This window comes from Leptodactylus fuscus, chromosome 8 (genome assembly GCF_031893055.1).
Source record: "Leptodactylus fuscus isolate aLepFus1 chromosome 8, aLepFus1.hap2, whole genome shotgun sequence".
Classification (NCBI taxonomy): domain Eukaryota; kingdom Metazoa; phylum Chordata; class Amphibia; order Anura; family Leptodactylidae; genus Leptodactylus; species Leptodactylus fuscus.
Genome location: NC_134272.1, coordinates 35,843,984 through 35,871,623, shown reverse-complemented (window position 1 = coordinate 35,871,623; position 27,640 = coordinate 35,843,984). Strand labels below are relative to the sequence as shown.

The window sequence follows — 27,640 nt, the reverse complement described above, 5'->3', positions numbered from 1 at the left end:
GCAGCGGTGAAGTGAGGAGCTGACACAGGTCAGCTCCTCGCTTCAGCCGCATACATGTCAGCATCAGCGAGAGAGGCGGAAGCGGCGAAGCGAGGAGCTGACACAGGTCAGCTCCTCGCTTCAGCCGCATATGTGTCAGCGAGAGAGACACCCAGCGGCGAAGCGTGGAGCTGACCCGTGTCAGCTCCTTCCTTCAGCCACATGTGTTAGCGAGAGAGACGTGCAGAGAGCGGCGAGGGAGCGGAGGAGAAGGTAACTTTAATGTGGAGGTGGAACGTGAATCTGGGGGCAGATGAAAGAGAGGACGGCATGACACTGTGGGGACATGAATCTGGGGGCAGATGAAAGAGAGGACGGAATGACACTGGGGCAGATGAAGGAGGGGACGGCATGACACTGTGGGGACATGAATCTGGGGGCAGAGATGGAGAGGACATGAATCTGGGGGCAGAGATGGAGGGACATGAATCTGGGGGAAGAGATGGAGGGACATGAATCTGGGGGCAGAGATGGAGGGACATGAATCTGGGGGCAGAGATGGAGAGAACATGAATCTGGGGGCAGAGATGGAGGGACATGAATCTGGGGGAAGAGATGGGGGACATGAATCTGGGGGCAGAGATGGAGGGGGGACATGAATCTGGGGGCAGAGATGTGGGGACATGAATCTAGGGGCAGAGATGGAAGGGGGACATGAAACTGGGGGCAGATGAAGGGTGTATATGAAACTGGGGGAGAGATAGAGGGGGGACATATAATTTACGGGTGACTGTAGGAGGATTATACAGTGTGCGGGCAAATGGAAAATTAATGAGTGGGCGGAGTCAACATAACAGTGGGTGGGGCTAAATTTCCCGCGGCGCACAAAGCAAAAATGGCAGGGGAGGGGCCCAGACACTTAGGCTGTATGGGGCCCCAAAATTCCTGATGGCGGCCCTGACGGAGGCTACTGGCCCCGTGTGCTTCAGGTACCATGTCCGGTGCTTTTGGTCCCTGGAGGAGGAGGGCTGTAACCTCCGCAATAGTCTGCAGGGGATTCCGGTCTCCTCCTGATTCATGGGGGTTCAGTGGCAGGCCGGAGCCTATTTAGGCCTCGTTCTGGCTATGGCCCATGACTGGTTATTCAGTTTCCACTCGGATCGTCTCACCCTGCAGCTCTGTCCATTCCTGTCTTCCTTCTCCTGCCTCCTACTGTGTTCCTGTATTTTGGCCTCTATGTATGATGAACTCCAGTGGATAACCGTGACTTGCCTGAAGACTACCTCTCCTTGACCTGTGACGGATGCCTCATGTCCTCCAGTGTATGACCTGGCTCTTATGTTTACTCTTTTGCTGCACCTTCTGTTACCTCATGACCTCTTGTGTACAGATTTGGCTTGTTTGACTACGTCATCACTACCCCTGGATTCTGTGTGACCTCCTGTTTACCGACCCGGCCTGTACAACTTTCCTGCGGTGCTTCTGCCATCCCCTGGCGATTATCCATACTGCACTCAACCCTGCTGACCAGCTTTTCCTGTTTCTTCACATACCTAGGAGAGTGGTTTTCGGGTTTTCTGGCTCCACTGCAACTTATGGTATGCTGTGTGTGTGAGACGCTCTCTGGGCGGTTCTGGGTCCCAGAATTTACCAATTCAAACTTCTCAATCAGGAGCTATGGTGAAGACCTTTGGGGACTGGTTCCGCTCCAGTTTGGACAGCATTGGATACTCATTGCTGTTTTGCCTAAGTGTGCGGGGGACTTCTTTTTTTTTTTTATTATTATGCAGATTGTGAGCCCCACATAGGGCTCACAATGTACATTTTTCCCTATCAGTATGTCTTTTTTGGAATATGGGATGGAAATCCATGCAAACACGGGGAGAGCATACAAACTCCTTGCAGATGTTTTTTTTCCCTTGGTGGGATTTGAACACCAGGACCCAGTGCTGCAAGGCTGCATTGCTGACCACTGAGCCACCGTGTGGCCCCTGTGTGCGGGGGACTTCTATCCCTTGGAAACAGTAGTTTCTATCAATTAATGTAAAGAGTGCAGTAGAAAAAAAAAGTCTTGAAATTATAAAACAGAGATCCACTATGGATTGGTTGCTCTAAGTGCACATGCTTCCCATCAAGGACACCGAGGCAGTTGGGAAAATTTGTTTTATGGAGAAATCTCTCTGCAATATCAGTCCATATTTGATGCGTTGGTTCTGGTATCACTGTATCTTATAATTTCTGCCATGTTATGTTTCCCTCACAATGATGTGCATGGTTGATTAATAAAAAAGCTGGATTTTGCAAATAAAAATAATACTTTCAAAAATAGAGGTGTTAATAGTTTATTTTACCAATTAACAAAACTACATGAATGCACAAATGATAGAACTACATCAAATCATTATTTGGAACCCTTTGTCTTCAAATTAGTATCAGGTACACTTGCACAGTTTTTGAAGGAACTCTGTAGGGAACTTGCTCCAAACATCTTGGAGAACCAACAATTTTATTGAATGGCAATTAAACAGTGATGTTTTTGGCATCTTAATTGAAATAATGGACACGCCTGAAGGAACCAATTCTGGGATTAGAGGCTCCCCAGTCACTGTATCTCCTGTACTCTCCAGGTCTCAGGTAATACTGACGTCCTCTGTAGTTGGGTTCTTCATAAAACATCCAGTATCCATCTTGTACTTGACAGGAATGAATGTCATGGAAGCGGAATCTCTCATAGACATGAGAACAATCTTCATGGAAGTCCATCATTTGTCCTCTAAAATCTTCTTTCTCATAAATCCTAACTCTGAATGAACCTTGGTGCTGTTGAAAGAAATATAATGTTAATAAAATAAAAATAGGCAGACATTGCATGTGAGCAAGTGAGAGTATGGGCATACCCAGAAAACACAGAGCCCCCCAATGTCAGAAGACAGAATTGCACTCAATATTAAAAAGCAATATAGACTGTAGTACAATGAATATTATGCATTTCCTCTCACAATGACTTATTGTCATAATAGGCCATCAGTATCGGATTGATGGGGGAATGAGATCAAAACTCTGTACTCATCAGCTTGTCTGATTGCCAGAAACTATATACATGGTGTATAGCCAGATTCAGTTGTGCTCCTATTCAAAGGAATGGGAGCAGATCTGCAAGTCCTCGAGAAATTGGAGGTTTTATATAGAAACCCAGAGGAGAAACAAATTTCTGCATATTGTAGTCAACCATTTGTATATGATTTATTACTGTTTTTCTTTCAAGGTTGGGGATGGATTAAACTTCTGAATGAACAGAAAAATTCCTCTTAAAGCATAGCTTTAGTATAAGCATAACCTGCAATATGGAAAATGGCTGCTCATATTACCTTGGTTTTGTTCCATTATAGCTGACAGATATTACGTTTTTGTTTTACTCACTTTTGATTATTTAAAATAAATAAATAAATCAAATAAATAAATAATAGCAACTTACTTGAGGGCTTACACGACAAGACCTAATGGAGTCATTATACCCCATCCACTGTTGGAAATTTGGGTAGTCTCCTCTATGGAGAAAATACTGATGGCCTCTGTAATTGGGATGTTCATATAAGATCCAATTTCCACTTTCTACACGGATGGAGTTGCAATGTCTGAAGTATGAAGTCAAATCTGAGCATTCAGAGTGACACTCATAAGAGCGACCCTGGAAGTTTCTGTCTTCATAAAAAATTATCTGAAAAATTAAAATGTGAATATTAACATAATTACAATAATAATAATAATAATAATAATAATAATAATAATAATACTATAAAACATAATTATTAAAATAAACACTTCAAATTAATAAGTACATTCATTTGCCAAATTAAAAACTATAGCAAAAACCTGCATCAAAATTCTTTTTTTTTTTTTTTTTTAAATGTAGATTGTGAGCCCCACATAGAGCTCACAATGTACATTTTTCCCTATCATTATGTCTTTTTTGGAATATGGGATGGAAATCCATGCAAACACGGGGAGAGCATACAAACTCCTTGCAGATGGTTTTATGCCCTTGGTGGGATTTGCAAAGATAGAAAAAATTGCATGTGCAATTCTTCTTATTAATAAAATCTATTGGACCTGTGAGCGCCGTCCTGCCCTTTTCCTTGGTGGGATTTGAACACCAGGACTCCAGCGCTGCAAGGCTGCAGTGCTAACCACTGAGCCACCATGTGGCCCCCCTGCATCAAAATTCTATACCATAGCAGGAAAATATTCATAGTAGATTCACGATTTTGTTGTTTTACTACTCTATGGCTTTAGATAGCAGTTTGGATCACAGTTGATGCGGTAGTTATCTTCAATGAGGACTGCAGATTTGCATGATACTGATGGCATCAGATATATTATACCTAGTATGCCAGTTTTCTTAGGCCGGGTTCACAGGGTTTTTTTGGTCCAGAGGCAGCCTCAGTTTCTGGACCAAAAAACGGGTAGCTGCGAGTGAATGTCGGTGCAGTGGACCATCATCCAGCCGTGCACTCTTCTCCGGATTAGGCTCAAATGAATGGGCCTAGTCAGGAGGAGGAAATGTCTTCTGGCGGATTAGCCAAGAATGAGCATGTCGCTTCTTTTTTTCCGGGAGCCGGGACAAGCGACTTCCAGAAAACAGAACTGACCAGCTCCCAATGATTTCAATGAGAGCAATCTTTTTGGCCAGGATTTTGAGGTGGATCCTGACCAAAATATCCAGTGTGAACTCAGCCTAAGGCTGAGTTCACACAGAGTTTTTTGGTCCAGATTTTGACACGGAATCTGCCTCAAAATCAGACTCCAAAAAATGCCTCCCAATTGACTTCTACAGGATCAGCTTTTTTTCCCGCTAGCAACTTTTTTTTCCGCTTGCATAAAAAAGAAGTGAGCTGAACTTTATTCAAGCGGATTTATCCTGAAAAAAACAATGCAAGTCAAAGGGAGGGCCTCGAGCAGAGCTGACTGCCTGCGGCCATTTTTTTGTGGCCGCTTATGCAGAGCGACTGTGCATGTGTGAAAGTTTGACCCCCAGCACTGGAAGAAGATGCAGGGAGAGGCCGTTCCAGATGAAGATGGAGGCGGCATTGCAGATTTCTCTCGCAGCATTGGGGACGTTCCTAGTTCTGTTTGAGAGCTGGTGACCGCCCCAGTGCTGCGAGAGAACTCATTTGCATTCTGAAGAAAACCTGGATTTCTACTGAACGGCGGTACGGAGAATACATCTAAAGGTAGGAGAAGAGTAGCCTTTCTTAAGGCTATTCCTACGTGCTAGGGACAAAAAATGTAATTTTAATGATAGAATCCCTTTAATTATAGTGCAGGAAAACATAGACTGCTAAGATAAGTCACAATTTGGAATACAGTCGCATATATCAGATGTATTGTAGAGGTAAATTATACATCAGAAGTATTTTGAATATACAAAAGCCGAAGTGATATCATAAATAAAATGGGGCAAATTAACTAGTACTATCCAATAATAAATATAAACTTAGATAAGGAAGTCTTATACTAATTCAGATCTATCACAGTGATACAACCTCAATGATACATCTGGTGCCTCTTGTAACTATCTGGTCTTCACACTACCTGGCGATAACTCCACTCAATGTCATATTTAAGTCACGTCTGATAATCCACACATGCTTGACATGTGGGGTGTAAAAAGTGTCTAAAATGATTAATAATCATGGTGTAAGGCAATAACTTAAGTTTTTGTTGAATTTCCATGAGTACATTTTCTCTAAAGTGATTATCTATTGAGTAATATTTCACAAAGTTCCGTGTGAATTTCTGCATTATAGAACATTTAACTTGTTACAAGAAAACTGTTGTAACTTTGCCTGTAATACTGTGTAATAGCCTCCTGTTTTACATATAATATTTAGTCATTAATAATTTCTTACCTTTCCCATTTTGCTTAGTAATGTTTGTTAGCTGATTCGTTTCAGTCTCCACTGGTAAATGGCAGGTACATTATATACTATACCTCCTCTATTGTATGGAGAACTTGCTGACGTGCCAGCTCATTAGAATAAATAGTTGTTACCTTTATTGAAGTTTTGTGTATTGTGACTATTGTAGAATTGTGCTTGCTCTTATATTTTAGAAGTTTCTCCTAGACTATAGGTAAAAAGGAAAAATAGACCTTATTCGCACACCACTGTTTTGATCAGTAGTTTGCATCAGTGTTTGTAAGTCAATACTGTGAATTGAGGCTACACATAGATTTGTATAATGGAAAGATATTCACCAGTTTTGTGCTTTTCACCCTGTTTTTGAGGTACAAACAATGATACACAGCTCTGACTAAAGCTGGTTGCACATGATCGTGTGCTACCCAGCAGCCGTCAATGAACAGCATGGGCGACACATGGGAGACAAACGGATGTCACCTTTGTGCCACCCATGCAATGGCCGTGTTTCCACAGCTCCTTTCATTCAGTGATTAGAAGCCACAGGAGCAGGGCTGCAAAATCGGACATTCACGTGTATGGGTGTATAGAAATGAATGGGTCAGTGAGATATCCAGGAAAAACCCGGATAGCATACTTACTATTTTTATGGTTGTGTACAAGGGGGTTCAGGCTAAGGTCCCATGTTACAGTAAGCCTAAGGCCCCACATAGTGAGCCACAGCAAAAAAATAAATAAAAAAAGCTGCAGATAAAACATGACAGAAATGCATTGTGGTTTTTTTAAAAAAACATAACATTTAATAATTACACAAACTTAAAACAACTCCAGTTGGCTAAAAAGCAGTATTAAATATCGACAGTAGCAAATGGTACATCTACAAAAAGTTGGAAGTTATACAACCCCAATTACATCAAAAGATACCAGGTACCAGTCCCAAAGACAACAGAACAACATAAACAGGTAAAGAAAGATCTTACCAGGTCTGTTATATAAGGGTGGCAGGGAGAGTATGAACATACCTCAGAGTCAACAGGACAATGACTATGCTGCTCCTAACAAGGGCAGCACCAAGTTAAACCATAGAAATATATCCCTGACAATCCCTATGTGTTTCTTGGTGTGTCCTTTATGCCCATTGTGATGGGACACTCAGAAGCCCAAACACAGTAGTGGATGGGTTGAAAATTTCAACAAACTGGGGGCGTGGCCTGGCCATGACTCTGTGAAGTAGCACTGTGCAGCAGCTCCCAGACCCCTGGCGGTTAAAGACTATTTTGAGTGGTCTAGACCCCCTGCAGACCCTCTTACCTGACATGGTCCGCCACATAGGACGCAAGGGCACATCTTCTGTGAGGCTGGAACCTCAAATCGTCCCTGGTTTTTGATGTCTTCAACTTCTCCTCTGGCACCCGCTGGCGAATCCAAAATGGCGCCAGTGCGCGCCGACGCTGCAAGGAAAGGCCTGCCTCTCCTGCTTCCAGCGGTATCTCAGCTCTCCCACCCGGCCTCTGCAGCATCCCCAGGCCTCCATATTGCTCCGGAGCTGCTCTCTGAGGGAGGACCGGTGTCTCAGATACAGGTACCGGTCCCCCTCCTCACTGATACCCAAGATGGCGGCCGCCATGCGAGGAAGTGTCTCCACACTCCTCTCTCCCTGTGTCTCAGCCACTGACTTTGCCTCTGGCTCTCTCTTCCTCTCCACTATGCCCTCCTGTAAATGCTGCTGCTGGCTCCCTGTTACAGGCTCCTGGGACCCTCTCCTGCACTCCTGCCTTGCTGTATCCTCCTGAAGCTGTGTCTGCTCCCTCCCCCAGCTCCTGCTGCAGGGCTTTGCACACATCACTGGGGCTACATCTGCAAATCCTGCCACCTGTGCTGCCTGGCTCCCCACTACTGCCCTCCCCTCTATGGTTACAGGAGGGTCTGACTCAATTCAACATGCTATGGACCCACAGCCTCCTCATGGTCTATCCCCCCTCACCTTTCACCCAGAAGTGCCCAGTCAAATGACTGCCCCTGCCAACTCGGACCAGGACTTTACCTTAACCCCAGGGGTCCTGCGCTCTCCTCCTTCCTCTGACTCTGACGCCTCACTTCCAGATGTTACCTCGTCCTCTGATCGTCCTAAACATCCTAAATTGTCGGACATATGGGATCTTCTCCGTACTATGCCTACCAAGTCAGATCTGGAGTTGATTGTCCGTAGAGTTGAAGAAAAGCAGGAGAGGCTAATGTCGGAGTTTAAATCGAATCTCCAGTCTCTGTAGCCCAAGTCACCACCCAGCAGTAGCAGACAGCGTCCATTGATCAACATCTCATGGCTGTGGAACAGTCCCTGTCTGCTCAACGCACTCTCAACAGGCATATTCTGCTTCAAGTGGATGACCAGGAGAACAGGGGCCGGCAGAACAATATCAAGCTGCGAGGTATCCCCGACTCCGTCCCGCCAGCTGAGCTACGGTCAGTTGCTGTCTCGATCTTTAACAGGGTCCTCTCCCGCCCTATAGACATGGAAATCATCCTTGATCGGGTCCACCGTGTGCTGGGTTCTCGTTGGGCTACTGCTACTGAGCCACGGGACGTGCTCTGCCGAATGCATTTCTTTAGGGAGAAGGAGGATATCCTTCAGACTGCTTGGAGACACGGTCCTGTGACTTTCATGGACAATCCTGTGCAACTGCTCCCGGACGTCTCCAGCCACACTTTGGCCATGAGGAGGCTTTTGAAACCTGTCCTGGATTCTGGGGCTACTTACCAGTGCTGTAATATTCAATGGTATATAATCTGCTATTGAACCCACCTCTGCTTTGCTGTCTGAATTCTCCCTTTGATCATCTGCTGTAATATTCAATGGTATATAATCTGCTATTGAATCCACCTCTGCTTTGCTGTCTGAATTCTCCCTTCGATCATCTGCTGTAATATTCAATGGTATAGAATCTGCTATTGAACCCACCTCTGCTTTGCTGTCTGAATTCTCCCTTTGATCATCTGCTGTAATATTCAATGGTATATAATCTGCTATTGAACCCACCTCTGCTTTGCTGTCTGAATTCTCCCTTCGATCATCTGCTGTAATATTCAATGGTATATAATCTGCTATTGAACCCACCTCTGCTTTGCTGTCTGAATTCTCCCTTCGATCATCTGCTGTAATATTCAATGGTATATAATCCTGTATTTCACCTCTGCATGATTACTGAACTATATCCTAGCATTTCATCCAGGCTGTATATTTTTTGCACTTCCATGTCTTCTTATCTGCACTAGTGTCAGTCTTTTGATCCTCAATGATTTTATTGCTGTTTCTGGCCAAGTGTTTACTTTGATCCACACTGCCAGTCTCCTCATGTGTCACAGTTTGTAGATTAATTAGTTAACGACTTAAATTAGTGCTAGTCTGAAGCTGTGCTTTCCTATATAAGTAGATATAGCTTATGGGGTGCATCTCATATGCGGGGGCATCTCATGTGCAGCATGCATCTTAACCGAAGTGCAGATTAACCAAAGTGCACTTATACATGGCACTTAAACAGGGCACGAAACAGGCTAACCATGGCAGAACACCAGGTAAATTTCAACCTAAAACAACAAGTTTTACCACATGGTATCCTGTAGCTGCACTGTCTCTTACTATCTTAGCTATTGGCTTCCTGCAGATCTCTCCTCCACCTCTACCACCAGTACACTCCATCCATATCAGTCCCTCTCTTCTTCCCTCTCCCATGTACAGCTCTCACACACTTTTCACACTCTGTAATCACCCCTTTACTTCTTTTAGCAGTGACACCAAACATAAGCGCCCACATAAATCCCTGAACCACCTTCTGTCTCTGTCCATTCTGCTCCTCCTAGCTGCTGGGGACATCTCTCCTAACCCCGGCCCTCCTTCCTTCACTAACTCTTCTCCCTGCACACATAGAAGGCCTACAAACCTCATCAATATTTACCGTGTTCCTTCCCCTCATCTCTCCCCTGTCTCTTTTAACTGCTCTCTCTGGAACGCCCACTCAGTGTGTAACAAACTAGAATACATTAATGACTTATTCCTTAGCAAATCCCTTGGCCTGCTCGCCCTTACTGAGACTTGGATCCAGCAGTCAGACACGGCCTCCCCTGCTGCTCTGTCTCATGGTGGCCTACAATTCGCTCACACCTCTAGGCCTGATAATAGGCAGGGTGGTGGGGTAGGATTGCTTCTGTCACCGCAGTGCATTTTTCAGTCCATTCCCCCGGTCCCCTCACTCACATTCTCCTCATTTGAAGTCCATGCTATCAGACTTTTCCGCCCACTCTCCTTACGTGTAGCCGTGATCTACCGCCCACCTGGCTCACCCTACCAATTTTTGGACCACTTTGCTTCTTGGCTTCCCCACTTTTTATCCAGTGACATTCCTACCCTCATCATGGGTGACTTTAACATCCCTATTGCCCCCCCTCACTCCTCGGCTGCCTCACAGTTTCTCTCATTAACCACTTCTCTTGGTCTCTCACAATGTTCTTCTTCCGCCACACATCTAGATGGTAACACGATTGATCTAGTCTTCCATCGACTCCTCACAGTCTCTAAATTTTCTAACTCTTCTCTGCCGCTCTCTGACCACAACCTTCTATCTCTCACCATCAGTGCTCTCTCCCCTTCACAAGACGCCCCTACCCATCACACATATAGGAACTTTGACACCCAGCACCTCTCAGATACTCTACAGTCCTCCCTGTCCCCCATCTCTTCAATCTCCTGTCCCAATCTGGCCACCAGTCACTATAATGAAACCCTCAAAAATGCATTGGATGAGGTTGCTCCCCCCTCCACTCGTAAAGTCCCACATAGGAGGCAGCAACCTTGGCACACGCCACAGACACGTTTTCTCCAGCGATGCTCTAGGTGTGCCGAACGTCTCTGGCGAAAATCACGCTCACCTGCAGATTTCCTCCACTTCAAGTTTATGCTTAAAACATATAGCTCTGCCCTTTACCTCGCCAAACAAGACTATTTCACCGCCCTCATCTCTTCTCTCTCCAGCAACCCTAAAAGGCTTTTTGAAACCTTTCACTCCTTACTCACACCCAAGGAACAGACGCCATTCACAGACCTTAGTGCTGATGACCTGGCCATGTATTTCCATGATAAAATTGATAAGATCCGTCAGGAAATTACTGCCCAAGCCCCAGGTGGCATTGACTCCCACACCTACAATAGTACTGATCCCCTCACCAGCCGCACTTCAGACTGTCCATTCTCATCTTTTGAACCTGTTACAGAAGAGGAAGTCTCCCAGCTACTTTCTTCATCTCGCCCCACAAACTGCAGTAGTGACCCCTTCCCCTCACACCTTCTCCAATCTCTGTCCCCTGCTGTCACTACTTACCTTACTAAAATATTTAACCTCTCTCTCTCTCTTCTGGAATCTTCCCATCCTCCTTCAAGCATGCTGTTATAACCCCGCTACTGAAAAAACCCTCCCTGGACCCATCCTGTGCTGCTAACTATCGACCCATCTCTAACCTCCCCTTCATCTCTAAACTTTTGGAACGCCTGGTTTATTCTCAGTTAATTCGTTATCTCTCTGCTAACTCTCTGCTTGACCCCTTACAATCTGGTTTCCGCGCTCTGCACTCTACTGAAACAGCTCTCACAAAAGTCTCTAATGATCTACTAAAGGCTAAATCCAATGGTGACTTCTCTCTTCTTATTCTTCTGGACCTCTCTGCAGCTTTTGACACTGTTGACCATCAACTTCTCCTCACTATGCTCCGCTCAGTCGGCCTCAATGACACTGCGCTCTCCTGGTTCTCCTCTTATCTCTCAGACCGCACTTTCAGTGTATCATTCGCGGGCTCTGTTTCCTCCCCTCTTTCCCTTGCTGTTGGGGTTCCTCAGGGCTCGGTCCTCGGCCCCCTGCTCTTTTCTCTCTACACAGCCCCCATTGGACAAATCATCACCAGATTTGGCTTCAGGTACCATCTTTATGCTGATGACACCCAATTATACACATCTTCCCGTGAAATCACCCCTGCACTCATACAGAACACCAGTGACTGTCTCTCTGCTGTCTCTAATATCATGTCCTCGCTCTATCTGAAACTAAATCTCTCTAAGACTGAACTACTACTGTTTCCACCATCTAACAGATCTGTCCCTGATATATCCATTGCAGTCTCAGGCCTTACTATAACTCCTAGGCAGCATGCCCGCTGCCTCGGGGTCATATTTGACGCAGACCTTTCCTTCACCCCTCACATTGAATCACTCGCACGTTCATGTCACCTCCACCTCAAAAACATCTCCAGAATACGCCCTTTCCTTACCAGAGATACACTAAAGACACTTACTGTCTCTCTGATTCATTCTCGCCTTGACTACTGTAACTCCTTACTAATCGGTCTTCCCCTCACTAAACTCTCCCCTCTACAATCTATTCTGAATGCAGCGGCCAGGCTCATCTATCAGGCTAGACGCTACAGCGATGCCTCTGGTCTGTGCCAGTCACTACACTGGCTGCCTATTCATTACAGAATAAAATATAAAGTTATTACTCTCATCCACAAGGCTCTCCATAAAGCCGCACCTCCCTACATTTCTTCCCTCATCTCTGTCTACCGCCCAACCCGTGTTCTCCGCTCACTCAATGATCTAACACTTACATCCTCTATTATCAGAACCTCCCACGCTTGTATACAAGACTTCTCCCGAGCTGCACCACTTCTCTGGAATGCTCTACCCCGGACAATAAGATTAACTCCCAACTTCTACCATTTCAAACGCAAACTAAAGACGCATCTTTTCAGACTAGCCTATCACAATTCCTAATGCACAAAATTGTCTGAACACTGTATAAGCAATGCCGCCCCTGCTACCTCTTGTGTCACCCCCTCTACCTCATAGATTGTAAGCTCTTTTGAGCAGGGCCCTCAGTCCCATTGTGTGAAATGACGTTCTTTGTTATGTATGTCTGTATCTGAACCCTATAAATTGTACAGTGCTGCGGAATATGTTGGCGCTATATAAATAAAATGTATTATTATTATTATTATTATTATTATTATTAGTGGGGCCACCCTTTTCATCTCCAAATACGTCACAATGGGGCCTTGTTTACCCTTCATTCTCCAGATCAAGTGTCCTCCCTGGCTCAGTTCCTGGATCTTCCTGACATTACCCTACCGGACTGGCTGGACTACCCTCTTCCCTCTGCCCTGCCGCTGGAGAGCTCCTCTTCCTCCCCACTGGCCCGCCAACCATTACGCTCCGGGAAGTTACCTTCTCCATTGTCCTGAGGAAGATATCCTTTTGCCTGTGGTTCCCTGGCTGGGACTTTGATATACTGTTGGACTATATTGTGCCTTAGCTAATGTTTTCTTCTTCTTTTTGCATTCTCTCTTCTTTTCCCTGTCTCGAAAGGTTATTTTGCCCTGGTGGTGGCCATTCTGGGCCTCGGCTCGTGAAGGCCCTCACCGGTGATTCCTGCCTGCCCTCTGGCTCTCTGATGTGCGGCCCTTCTGTCCTAGTTTTTTGAGCCTTGTTGGCTCCATTACGTGGTTTTACATCTTTGGTTCTAGACCCCTTCTCATTTCTTGCCTTCGGGCACTCAGTTATACCGCTGGGGGAATGGGTGGCACTTTATTGTCGTTCTACCTCTCCCCCACTAATTAGCTTCAACTAGTTAGATTTGGCAGCTCTTTGAGGGTGTACTGCGGTGTGCCCTCGAGACCTGCATTAGTGGGTAGTTTCCCACTGTTTTTTTCTGGCCCGACCCAGGCTAGCTGGGTTTGGTCCGGCTATTTGTTTAGCTTTTGGTATCTTGTGTGTGTTCCTTTTATTTGCTGTTCATCTTGCCTCCTTTCCCCCTTGCGTTTTCTGTCCTGATTCTTCCCCTCTTACCCCCCGTTTCCTACTTTCTCTCCCCCCCTGCTCCTGCTGCCATCCATGGACTACGTAGCCTTTCATCCACCCTTATGGTCTTAATACCCCGGGGTAATGTCCCTTTTTGCCTCATCTACTTTGGGGTGTGTGAATCTATGTAACCTTTGCTCGTGTACCGCGTTTTAGGGGAGGTTCGGCCCCGGTCCTATCGTCCTCTAGATCTCCTGATTCGTATTGTAGTTGTTGCCCTGACTCTCAGTTCGGGGGGTAGAAGTACTGCTTACTTGCTCCGTTACCTGGTAGCTTACTGCGGCTTCCATGCATGCTTCGTGTAGGTTCCTCTTTGTCAATGTCGCACTTCCTCATCTCCATCCTGAGCCCCCCTAGTATTGTTAAACAACTGCTCGAGAGGCTTATGTGGAGGCTTGGACTCCATGGACTTTCTTTAAAGGTACCCATAGGTACATAGACCTGGCTGGTTGTTGTAACTTATGTGTTTGCTGGTTGCCTGGCCGGTGCTCGGAGCTGTACCCCATTCCCTCTTCCCCCTTTTTTCCTTTCTCCCTCTCCACTCGCTCTATACTTCTTCCTGTCTTTGTCTGCGTTGTCTGCCCCTGTGAGCTCTCTTTTGTGTGCTAGGTGTTTGTTCTGTTCGCATGGAACTGTTCATTTGTATATTTTGCTGTTATGGGCCGGGGTGCCTCGGCCTTTCTGTATATCTGTTTTGTTTGAATTACTTCTTGCATGTTTATAAATAAAGAATTTATAAAAAAAAAAAAAAAAAAAATTCAACAAACTTTGTTGTGCCAAAAGACTGATAAAGGCATCCTAAATATTTACAGTGGCGGCCAAAAAAACCGCACCATTTCACAAAATGTAATGATTGTAGCAAAAATTATTTCTTGTCTTTTTCCATTTCTATCCTCTTCTCTCCTGGATGACGAGCATTTGGCAATTTTGTACATGTCATGTGATTTTTTTCAGTAGATTTCGTAGTAGGAGGTATACATATTATCTTCCGGGGCTCAATTTATACGCATCTCATACATTTGACAAAATCCACTGATGGTGCATTATTGTTGGCCACCACTGTGTATATGTATATATATATATATATATATATATATATATATATATATATATCTGTTTATATTTAGAGAGAGAGAGAGGGGGGGGCATTTGGGATCAGTATCTACATCTTAATCTGGGCAAAAGACTTCTGAATAAACCATCACTAGGTCCATTCCTCATCCGCTGTGGAACTGCTGTAAGATCTGCATCTCCATATCTGATATGGAAGCTGTTGGTTGCTGTTTGGTCCGATTACGGTAAAGTTCTCACCTGTTTCCCACTGTGTCTTCTGAATCATTATCTACTCACTATCAAGTATCAGGGCCCTGGAAAGGAAGGTTGAAGACTGCTTAGAAGTGCTCCCGGAGAAAACTACCACCACCATCAGGTACCATACAGGCCTCCTCAGCTCTGCACCAGCCCAGGAGTTGAAATATAGGAGATGGTTGAGTCTAAAGCCCACAGATCCCATCACTACTTCTACTACTGAGGAGTTAATCAGCCATTGATAAGCTGCAGTTTAAAGTGGAGTGGCTCCTGTTAGGAAGCCTCAACATTTAGCCAGTGTTTGTTTTTTCTATTTGAAGTTGTAGCTAGCTGCAACAGTTGTTAGAAAGCACCTTCAGCTTTGTAGGTTAGTGTTAGTTAAGTCACAGGTTGCCAATGGACCTCATAGCCCTCATAAAAAGCCTTATTTATAACGGAACATTTCCACTGCTTAATTTGCAAGGTAAGTTAATTCATCAACTATATTAGCTAATAAAACAATTTACAACTGGAGTGTGCTTGCAGACTTTTCTCTCTGGATTTTTCAAGCAGAGTGGGGAACAGAATCCCCGAGCACTCACAAAGCGTAGATTTGAACCTAGCCATAGAGGGTGAAATGTGAACTTGATGTGTCGGGCCTGAGAAGAGAACTCAGTATCATAGTCCCAGAAAACCTGTTTATCTGTGCTGTATCACAGCCCAGTGTATGGGATATTCCTGTGTGTAAAGGATATCGTTGATATGTTGCGCTTTAGGAGGGTTTTGTGCACTTTAGGAGTATTTTGTATTTTTCAGGTGTGAGTATTATGGTCAGTGTTTACTGATACATTTAATACTTTTTCATAGCTATGCTAGGACAAATTGTGATTTTTTTAATGACATGTACTGTTTCAATCTTCTGCTGGGGAAATGCTGTAGGATAAGTGGGTGAAGCTGTATCAAAGTGTACCACATGAAAGCAAAAGCTTCTTCTCTTAATAGCATATTATATTTTGGTCCAGGAATTAGCCTTAGTAGCTCCTAGTAGGCTATAACTAAGGGCCAATAAGGCATGAAATGCATAAGAGATGGTATCTTATATGTTCCTTTGATTTTATTAAATCACTTCCATGGTGCTATACACTTTATTACTCATTTTTTATCTACCCGTTATCGCCTGTATTTCGTTTGCCTATTGGTAAGCAGCATACCTTTGGAGGCCTGTGAGGCCCTTTGGAGTATTCAAATGTCTAATAGTCTCTTCCCTGTTATAGATTGAATTGGCTGATCTGAATTGATATATAAAATCCAACCGCCGGCAGATATCCATGTTACCAATCCTAAAAACATATAGCTAATTGTAATAAAGTCAAAGGTCACATATATCTATATAGTTTCAGTAAGATAATGTCATATATATAATATTCACCAAGACACACACTTGTCCTGTCCCATGTAGTGTTCCCCACTAAAGATATATTTAAACCATTATGACAATCAATTTCATATGGTATCAAAGATAGGGGGTCTTTGAGAAGAGCTTCGTGTCTAGGTTTACTATTTCCTACAGCCTATGCTGCCACAATTGCCTTCATACTTGTGGAATACTGTGCACTTTTCCAGGTTATTGAGGATTTGGTTCTGCCAGACATTTTATTGATTGTTACCCTTGATGTTCAATCATTTATATTCTAACATTTCTCATTGTGATGTAGTGTTGAAATTCAGGGATGCATTTTTGGCTTAATCTAATACATGCAGAAAGGGCGACACTTTTCTAATTGATTTGCTTAATTTTGTGTTACACATTGATCATTTATTTTTTTGACAATTATCAGGGACACAATATGTACATTGTGTGCATCCACCTATGCCAAGCACCTATACCTAGGCGTATCTGTTCCCATCAACATGTGTTGAAATGATATTGCTATACTGAATAAATTATTTCTTCTGGATGTGGACACAAGAGGAATAGTCTTAAATTTAACAGGCTCAGTGTTTAGAGGATCTGTGAAATCGGCCATTTAGGTTCATGCCAGCATACAAAGAAAAGTTCACATAGTGAAATACTGCAACCTCCCTCAGCCATGCAAATCGGATAGCCACCTCAGATTTATCACCCAATTGGACAACCAATGGACAGAGGTGTGTAATATTTTAAAATCTCATTGGACCATTCTGCAAATTGACTCCAGGTTCAAAACAATGATACCCCCTACTCATTTTCTCACTGCATTTCTCTCTAATAGGCCCCCACCTCATGTGATGCTTCTCTTCAATAGTTCTTCCTCAGTTTCCCCTTCCCATATAGCTCCATTTTCTTATATTGATCCCTTATATGCTTCTTCTCTTTCATAGTTTCCCTTTTCTATAATAGTGCCCCATGTGCTCCTTCACTTTAATAGTGCCACTTCATGTGCCACTTTGCTTTAAATGTGCACTTCACACGCCTCGTGACTTTAACATTGCCTCCTATGTGCTTCATTATTTTAATAGTGCCCCATATGGAAAAGAAGGAGAAGTCCTCATCTTCTCTGCCTGGTGCAGGCTGCAGTACACAGTGACTTGAGCATTCCCCCCATGCTGCCCATGCTGGGACACTAAGGTCATGTCATCAGCATTACACCAGAATGTCACATGTCAGAGGCATAAACCAGGCTGTGGCCAGTCAGTGGAAATGGCAATTCAGGGAATTAATGGCTCTCTCTTCCATAGTTTTTAAGCCATGCGTCCTGGTATTGGTTTGGTTTGGTCATGCGTCCTGGTATTGGTTTGGTTTGGTCATGCGGCCTGGTATTGGTTTGTCTGAGCTATCTGCTTAGACAGCTATTATATGTCTGAGCTATCTGCTTAAGACAGTAGTGTAGGACCACCGAAAATGAATCTTCTTGTGCTCTGATCAGGGACATCCAGATCCTCCCCTTTTTTGCACCATTGGTGTCCACCCTTCCTTTGTGCATTGCTATTACTGTAATTCAACACTGTGCATGCTATGTGAAGTCTGAGAGTGAATAGCAAGAATAATCAAGCTTCAAGTTTTATAGCAGTAATTCAATATATCAGGTTTAGATATTATTTTAAAAACAAAAAAGTAGTGATATGGTTTGTATTTTAACACATTTATTGAAAGCCAAGTGTTTTCATCATTTTAGTTGAAGTGATGGACACGTCTAAAGGAACCAATTTTGGGACTTGTGGCTCCCCAGTCACTGTATCTCCTGTACTCTCCAGGTCTCAGATAATACTGACGTCCTCTGTAATTGGGTTCTTCATAGAACATCCAATATCCATCTTGTACTTGGCAAGAATGAATGTCATGGAAGCGGAATCTGTCATAGACATGAGGACAATCTTCATGGAAGTCCATCATCTGTCCTCTAAAATCTTCTTTCTCGTAGATCCTGATTCTGTATGATCCCTGATGCTGTTAAAAACATTATAACAAGCATTATTATATTAACAAATATGAAAATAAAATAAGATATCTCAAAAATTTGCATATGTGCAGCTAAGTATGTACCCAACAATGGAAATCAGATATGCACTTTACTACATAGGTTGTAATGCATGTAACCCTATGTTATGCAAACTTTTTATAGTGAGCTTTTAAATACAGTTCAGCAGTTTTCCTGAATGCATGTTCATCACCAGAGCTCATAACATATTCCATATTCAAGTAGGACCCTCATATATTGACCTAGCCTGTGACAAAGGATTGTTCAAAATGAATTATCCTTTCAGGCAATAAATTCAGTTGTATTACAATGAACCTGAAAAAAACAAAAAACCAAAAAACCAAACAACTGACCTGAGGGCTTACACGACAAGACCTAATGGAGTCATTGTACCCCATCCAATGCTGGAAGTTTGCATACTCTCCTCTATGGAGAAAGTACTGGTGTCCTCTGTAGTTGGGATGTTCATACAAGATCCAGTTGCCGCTTTCTACACGGATAGAGTTGCAACGTCTGAAGTATGAAGATAAATCTGAGCACTCAGACTGACACTCATAAGAGCGACCCTGGAAATTCCTGTCCTCGTAAAAAATTATCTAAAAAATTAAAATGTGATCATTAATATGACATAAAATACTAATAAAAACATAATAATAAAAGAAACATCAAACAATTTTCCATATCATTATTTGCAGTAAAACTTCATAGTGGTAAATATTTATTGTAAACACATAACTTTGGTCAATTTTGCCAAGTTATGTATAAGGGGCCCAATATTTCCTCCCCAAAATGCATAATCTAACTCTGTGGTTTTTTTGTTTGTTTGTTTTTTTATTTTGTATCATGGATCCCTATTACTTGTATTTTTATCCATTTGATATGAAGTAAAAGTTATATTTTATGGCATGCTGGAATTTTTTTTCTATAATTTTGCTACATAATTTTGGTGTTCCTCCAGTCAGTGAGGCAAAGTTATTAAACTGTCTATAAGAAAAGGTCTTACTTGTCTATATCAGCATTCATTTTTCAGGATCAGAATGCAAACTGAATTCTGAACTGTGTTTGGTTGCTATGGGTTACTAAAAGTTTTTCTTTTAGTTTAATAAATCAGCGACACAATTAGGTGGTCTGTGTTAAACAGTAAACTATATGGTGTTTAGATAACTAGATAAAATCCAAAGTTTATTGAATAATATTAAAAACACATATATAGTGATAACACACACGTGCTGAATGTCTCCAACACCTTCCTCTCTGCCCTACAAAATAGTATCAGAACTGATGTTGGTCCTTATTTAAAGGGGCATGAAAGTAGAACAGACACAAAAATGTTCACTGCCCGTAACAACAGTGTAACAAAATGAAGACACTCAGGGTTAAAAAACTAGTATAGGGTGTTGGAAAAACACACTAGCCAAAGATATCTACATAGAAAATAAGGAATAGAGATTATAAAGGCAGTCACAAGATGTATTATAGTATCTACTTGACTCCTATTCCTTTATGACTATGTGTTAAGTGCAGGTCATGCCCTAGAGCAGGGGTCTCAAACTCGCGGCCCGCGGGCCGCATGCGGCCCCCCAAACAATTTTGTGCGGCCCGCACAAGCCTAGGGACGCCGGATCCAAGTTGAATCCGGACGTTTCACCATTTTGCCCACAGGCAGTTCTATATACTGCCGGAAAGCTGACAGTGCGCTGAGTTCAGCACACTGTCGGCTTTCCCGATGTGGGCCCAGTGTGAAGAGCTTACGGTCCGGTACCGTAGCTCTTCTATTGTCAGAAGAGCGTCTCTGACACTCAGTCAGAGACGTCCTTCTTCACAGCACAGCCAATCGCGTTCCTCCCGGCTCTCACAGCACAGCGCGATTGGCTGTGCTGTGAAGAAGGACGTCTCTGACTGAGTGTCAGAGACGCTCTTCTGACAATAGAAGAGCTACGGTACCGGACCGTAAGCTCTTCACACTGGGCCCACATCGGGAAAGCCGACAGTGTGCTGAACTCAGCGCACTGTCAGCTTTCCGGCAGTATATAGAACTGCCTGTGGGCAAAATGGTGGAAGGTCCTCTTTAAACATTGAGGTGGAATGAAGGGGCTCATGACACTGGGGGCAGACGAAGGGAGGGGGGAGAACGGCATGACACTGGGGCAGAAATGGAGGGACATGAATCTGGGGGCAGAGATGGGGGGGACATGAAACTGGGGGCAGAAATGGAGGGACATGAATCTGGGGGCAGAGATGGGGGGACATGAATCTGGGGCAGAGATGGGGGGACATGAATCTGAGGGCAGAGATGGGGGGACATGAATCTGGGGGCAGATGAAGGGTGTATATGTAACTGGGGGAAAGATGGAGGGGGACATATAGTTTACGGGTGACTGTAGAAGGATTATACAGTGTGGGGGCACATGAAAAATGAATGGGCGGAGTCAACATAAAAGTGGGTGGAGCTAAATTTGCCGCGGTGCGGCCCGCCGACTGGCTGGGATCTTGCTCTGCGGCCCACATGCTGAGTTGAGTTTGAGACCCCTGCCCTAGAGCATGCTGGCTAAATATAGCTAGATTTTGGTCAGTGATGTATCGCTGTGTAAATAAAGTTATATACAATTATTACATATCCACCCATATACACAATACTAACGTGGGGTGAAAGAAGAGAGGTCCTAGATACATATAAAACTTAGTCTTCTAGAAATTATTAGTTTGGGACAAAACAGACTGGATATAGATAGTGTAGCATGTGGCAAGTCATAAGATGGCCAGCATAGTACAATTGCACAATCCCGCATTAAATATAAAGTCCCCTAGGAAAAATAGGCTCTAGATGTATATAGCACTACATTTTCCAGGCACCAATCTATAATGATATGCAGCCTGGACAGCCTGCACACTAATATAAAAAACAAAAAACTTGCGAGTCTTCAGTAGGTGATACCTTTTTTAATGGCTAACTCATAATGATGACAGAATATAACGTTTTGAAGCTCTCGGCTTCTTCTTCAGATAATATAAAGCACCTGACTAATAGTGACTAGCCAGTGTGCTAGATTTCTCAAGCCAATTCTGAACTACACAAATTATCCCTCGACGTGTTTCCTCCAGCAATATTATCTAACGCTGGGTTCATCAGGAGAGTCAGATGAATAAAAGTCGATAGATGACTCCAGAAAAGGTATCAAAGCGCGGTGAAAACTGCAGTTCTCTGCGCCCTGATAGTGGACGCCGATACTTATGATGTTGGTGCATTTGCCCCAAAGCACAAATACTGTAAATGCAGACCACCGCACAATTCACTGATCTTAATAAATTGGCCGTCTGGTCTAACACCACATCACGCTAGTTGGCTTAGTTTCTGGTACAAATTTGCCAAAATTTTGAGCATTTTTGGCATACAATGTCATATTTAAAGCATAGCACTTTTCTAATAAACCATCCATACTTGTCATAATAGGCATAAAACATGTCTATAATGGTTAATACATGTAGTGCAAGGCAGTCAGTTTTTTTCCAATGTTCTGTGTGACTTTGTACACTGTAGAACATTTAACTTGTTACAAGAAATAAACATTGCTTATTAAGAAGTTCTGCTTTATATATAATATTTAATCATTAATAATTTCTTACCTTTCCCATGTTGCTTAGTAATGTTTGTTAGCTGATTCGGTTCAGTCTCCACTGGTAAATGGCAGGTACATTATATACTATACCTCCTCTATTGTATGGAGAACTTGCTGAATTGCCAACTCATTAGAATAAATAGCTGTTACCTTCATTGAAGTTTTGTTCATTGTGACTATTGTAAATTGTGCTTTCTCTTATATTTTAGAAGGTTCTCCTAGACTAGCCTATAGATACAAAAGAATAACAAATAAGAAAGTGAAAATGAGCAATGCTAATTTGTTGTTCTTTGTAGAAATGTATTGCAACAATATGCTTTTGTTAGATTTTGTTTACATTTTTTCTTAGTATATTTTATTAAACTTTATACTTTCAAAGAACATACCTCGGCACTATGGACATCTGGAATCCTTTCTGTAAATCCCCTAAAATGCATTGTAGGATGGTGGAATCCACCCCCTTCCACAGTAGAGCCTTTAAGGGGAATCTACCAGCTTCCCCAAGCATGTTAAACAGTCACCATCATCTTACATAGCACATTAAGGTAATAGACATAATACCTTTTTATGTCACTCTTGTAGATTTGGAGAAAAACAACTTTGAAGTCTTATGTAAATGTGGTAGTTGGTGCACTGGGGACAGGCCTTCAGCTCCCTGGAGCATTGGACTTCCTATTAAGATCCTCCTGCCTCTGCCACTCAGGCTATAGATGGTCAAATCACTTCATACCGAGCCAGTTTGAGCCCAATATTCCAAATTCTTTATTTAGTTTTGGGTGAACTAAATTGGTTGCCACATTATACTCTGGGGTTTCATTGCGGTGTCCAGTGCTCTCCTGGTGATGTCCAGTACACTTCTGTGATATTGTGAAGGTTATAATTATGGTCAGGGGATAATCGTACACATCAGGGAGATAGGCAGATAGTGCCTACATAGGCAGTACGGAGACTTACAATCATTACTGCTCCACTAGGGATTCTGGGTAAAAAATATGCAAATCTATTATCCAGGATGTAATTAGAAGAACGGTGCACTGTGTACGCTGTGTACGATTATCACCTGACCCTGGTCTATAGTCTCTCACTCTGTCAAATCAGTATCCCTACGCTATGCTGACGAGGCCCAATAGGCCAAAACAGTGCTATCCATAGCTGGGAATCTGTTCCTTTTGGAATAGAAATACTGATTTGGCAATTAAATCCGCATCATGATATTAGACTTTTTAACTGATTCATGCATGATGTTAAGGATGCTGCCCTCTAGAGGGCGGCGTACAGAGTGCACTGTTCTCCTAATTACATCCTGGAGAATAGATTTGCATGGTTATAATTATGTAATGTATGAAAAAACTTTGTTATCCTTTAAATCTGAATGCTAGATATAGTTGCTTATGCTTGAAACTGGTATAATGTTAAATAATAAGATGGTGCCTGTATCCAAGATGTGTGCAAGAAAAACAAATGCATGGCTTGCTGCCACAAGACAGCACCCCAAGGTCACCACGCAGGACCGGGAGTAGCTAGCTATATTTGGCACTGCCTAAACTTTTTCTGTTTGATTGAGATGTATCATACCAATCAGGAATGAATATGAAAATGTACGTTGTCATTATATCACTTCCTTTCTCTGATACTATTTAACCCCTGCGTTCTCAATAAAAAGTGCTTCAGCACAAATTCTTTGGTTGAGAGAAGAATGAATAACAACACATAGAGTGGTGTGATTTCTTGACCGCCAGCCCTCAGCCTTATCAATTAGGATAACGACAGTGACCCAGGATTATTGGTCAATTAGTCATAAACGCGACTATGACCTTATCAATATCATTGGCCCCAGCTCAGTGCTGAGGCCTGTGATTTGGACTCAGCAGTGACCTGGGCATGTCAAGCGTCATGACACTTAGCATGCCCATGTGACAGCTGGTGTCCCAATCATAGCCCTCCACGTTGGGGCTGAAGGTGCACCCCTGTGTATCAACTGCCTCATTTGCACCAGACTTCAAAGTAGTTTTTCTCCAAATCTACACAAGTGACTTACAAAACAAAGGTATATTATTTATCACTGTAATGTACCCTGTACCTCGATGGTGACCGGTGTCTATGTTTGGGGGAGATGATAGACTCCTTTTAAGTAGGACTTGTAGTTTGTGACCAGAAGTCCCCACTTAAGGGGATCTGGCTGATAATGGAGAGCAGTAGAACAAGATACCTTAATCTTAAACAGCACGCTTACATAAAGTCTAAGGATGCTCAGATGGCTTCACCAGAGCCCGTTGCAAGACTGGTTGGTCTTTGCAAGATCTGAGGCCCAGGTTGTCACCCCAGAAACTTAGTTCCATAGAATCCACACCAATTCTTTCAATGCTGGTCAAACCATTAGAGCGAAATGAAAAGAGTGAACATATCCATGCTGAGTTCAATCCGAGAGGTCACAATAAATGCCAAAATCAGAAGACAAGGGAATATCCGGTAAACAAACCAAGGTCAGTATAACAGCAAACAACAGGTATGAACAGAACACAAGAGCCTTACTAACAAGTATTAAACTAATATGCAACAGTCCTAATGTAGGCAGTGAATTACTTTGTTCTACTAAGATGCCTTGTGAGCTCAACTTTACTCAATTAAATATATGTATGCATTATGTACTATGGCCATTTTATTTGGAAGTGATGTCACAAAGGCACCATTCCCTTTGATAAAAACCTAGTGTGAGTAGTAAGGCCTGCTAATATAAAATAATCAGATTGCAGGGAGGTCACTCAGAAGGCTTTACACATGTCATAGAGTCTTGTGTTATTGTCTTTCTCTATCAAAAATCAATCTTCGGGGCAACACGGTGGCTCAGTGATTAGCACTGCAGCGCTGGAGTCCTGGGTTTGAATTATGCCTGCCAGGAACAACATCTGAAAGGAGTTTCTATGTTCTCCCCGTGTTTGCGTGGATTTCTTCCCATTCTACAAAGACATACTCATAGGAAAATAAATAGACATTGTGGTCCCTATATGGGGCTCACAATCTACATTTGCAAAAAAAAAAAATCAATCTTCTAATCTTCCCCTATAGGGTACTAATGAATTGGAAGCTCACAAATAGTAAAGTAGGGATGCCTAGTTTAGAGGTCATAACTGAATTCTTTCTTTTTTTTTAACTTGTATTTTATTAAAAGGTTTTTCAAGTATACAAAATGCAATAGAAAAATGTTATCTAAATCACAGTATAGCAATGATAATGAGGAGGGGTAAAGGAGGGGGAAGGTAAGAAAAGGGAGGAGTGGTGGGTGGGTTTGTGGAAGGATTGAGAGAGAGAGAAGGAGAAAAGTGAAAGGGGGTAGGTCAGGAGGGATCAGGGTGGGAGGGACACAGGAAATAGAATGTGATACATAATCAACAATCAAAATCAATAAACAGTGTTCCAGTAGTCATTGTAGGCACAACTCAAAAGTAAGATAAGAAGGGTTCCATTGAGTAATATTCTAGTTTTATTGTGGTCTCCAGCGCTCTCCTGGTGATGTCCAGCACACTTCTGTGATATCATTGTGATATCTGGTGATTTCAGGTATGCAAGGAAGATCACAACTTTTCCATAGTTGAGCTATCTTAGATCTGGTGACAGTCGGTACGTGGAAAGTGATATGTTTATCGTCTAGGGGTAGTGTATCAATGCCTAGTGAAAGCAACATGGGAAGAATATGCAAATTTGTTTTCCATTATGTAATTGGGAAGACAGTGCCTCAGTCATGCAGCCCAATAGAGGGCGTTCCCTTTAACATCATGACCGACCTTCCCAGAGGCCTTTGCTGCAATGCAATGATGTGGGATTTTACCAAGTACAGTCTCTCAGCTGGATTATGCTGCACAGTAAGTTATAAATTTAGGTCCAGAGTTGTGGAAGTGGAGAGCATGACCACCATATTTGCAGAAGAGAACCAGTTTATGTATTACATCTCCAGCAGGTTTTGGAAACTAAATTCTACCTTAATACTACTTATACAAACACAAAACTGGAACAGGCCAGATGGTTATCGACACTCAACATATCCAACTACAGGTTCAAGTAAAAAATATATACCTTTATTAACACAATGTTAAAAATTATATACATCAATATAGAGAAATACACATATACTGGACAGATGCAAAACACCGTATAAAACAGTACACATAGATGAATCTTAGTGAAATAGTATTGCACATATATATATATATATATATATATATATATAGTAAGATGAACTACACCTGATGCAACCTCCACAAACAATTTATTAAATAATCACACTACCCGAATGCAGCTAAACTACTCTCCTAGTATTGACTAAGCATGTATATAGTCATAATATCCTGATTGCAGAAAGAACACTCTCCTTAATTCCACATAAAGTCAGAAAATGACCAATAATATGTATTTCTGAAGCAGGAACAGGGATAAACCCATGTTTACAACATATTGTCATCAGGGAGGCAGAGCCGCAGGTATAATGCACACATAATGTAAAATACAATAAGGATAGGTCTACATCAAGAAGAAATATGCCATCTTACCCATATAGAATCACTGTGATGTAAAGCAAGAACACCTAGTGTCTGTTTGTCAGTTTGAAGGGCTTAATGAGGGAGGGAGGTAGGATTGAATTATGATGGGTTATACCTATTCCTCCAATAGACGTGCTATACTTTTGGTATACTTAATACTACTTAGTAGACATTTTTGCATTGTTTCTGGTGTACAGCAGTGGCAGTAGTATGATAATTACTAATGAATATTTTTGCACTTGTAGATCTACTATGGCAATATTACAATGAAAATAGTAATAGAAGGCCATTTATAGGTAGCTCCATGACAACTAGAGGACTGATAAGCCACAGGAATGAGGGGCCCATCATTATCCAGGTCCATCCACACATACATGTAGTATACTGTACTTGGAAATACCAAAAAGAGAAAGCTGCAGCATCCATCAAGTATAGATTTGAGACTTTATTTTACGTGTGATAGAGTCAATAAAAAAGATGCTTTAAATCTACACATGTTTAATGCTGCCATTTCTTCTCCTGTTTGGGAACTATAGCCCTTTTGGAAAACATTGCTTTGTGGCATGCACGTGAAGACAAGAAGGCAAGCTGTGTGGCAAAGATTCACATTTTGCAAAGAGGTTGATTATGCTGTGGATTTTTTTGCATGTTACAAAGTTTGATACGAGTACGCTGGGAATGAGGAGGAAACCCGTTATAGACACTTTTTACCTGCCCACAGGCATTGTCATAATGCTAGAGTGAGTTAAACTGGCACAAACTGGTGTGATAAATACAACACTTATTAAAGCGACACTCCAGTAACTTTAATTTTCATCCATAATGTAACCATTCCTCATATCTGAAAAAAACTCCACTTGAATCTACTATCTGAAAATGCTATACTCCAAACCAAAGAACAGCGTAAAATTTAACTTTTATTAAATAATGTTAAAACAATAACTCCGGG

The 27,640-nt window shown here is 42.6% G+C and overlaps 3 protein-coding genes across 3 annotated transcripts in view; 1 reads left to right on the top strand and 2 right to left on the bottom strand.

The window, feature by feature from the left end:
- LOC142216490 (gamma-crystallin-3-like) overlaps positions 1 to 27,640 on the top strand; it is a 401,417-nt gene that overhangs the window by 101,757 nt on the left and 272,020 nt on the right. The gene's annotated exons all lie outside the window — the stretch shown is intronic.
- Positions 2,479 to 8,049, bottom strand: LOC142216782 (gamma-crystallin-3-like). The gene is made up of 4 exons (XM_075284813.1): positions 7,942 to 8,049; positions 6,920 to 6,952; positions 3,455 to 3,772; positions 2,479 to 2,799 (listed from the first exon to the last, which is right to left on the bottom strand). The coding sequence occupies exons 1-4, from the start codon at positions 8,047 to 8,049 to the stop codon at positions 2,524 to 2,526; spliced, it is 735 nt and encodes a 244-aa protein (XP_075140914.1). The 3' UTR covers positions 2,479 to 2,523.
- Positions 18,196 to 22,209, bottom strand: LOC142216496 (gamma-crystallin-3-like). Its single transcript, XM_075284370.1, has 3 exons — positions 22,164 to 22,209; positions 18,893 to 19,135; positions 18,196 to 18,508 (listed from the first exon to the last, which is right to left on the bottom strand). Exons 1-3 carry the CDS (start codon positions 22,170 to 22,172, stop codon positions 18,233 to 18,235), a joined length of 528 nt encoding a protein of 175 aa, XP_075140471.1. The 5' UTR covers positions 22,173 to 22,209; the 3' UTR covers positions 18,196 to 18,232.

Coding starts and splice junctions, on each gene's coding strand:
- LOC142216782 (XM_075284813.1), bottom strand. CDS start 8,049: ATGTCCGACAATTTAGGATGTTTAGGACGATCAGAGGACGAGGTAACA. Junction 6,953..7,941: donor GCAGGACCCCTGGGGTTAAG/GTAAAGTCCTGG, acceptor TGCCCTTGTTAG/GAGCAGCATAGTCATTGTCC. Junction 3,773..6,919: donor ATTGTCCTGTTGACTCTGAG/GTATGTTCATAC, acceptor TATGTTTTATAG/TATTATTATTATTATTATTA.
- LOC142216496 (XM_075284370.1), bottom strand. Junction 18,509..18,892: donor CTTGTCGTGTAAGCCCTCAG/GTCAGTTGTTTG, acceptor TGTTTTTAACAG/CATCAGGGATCATACAGAAT.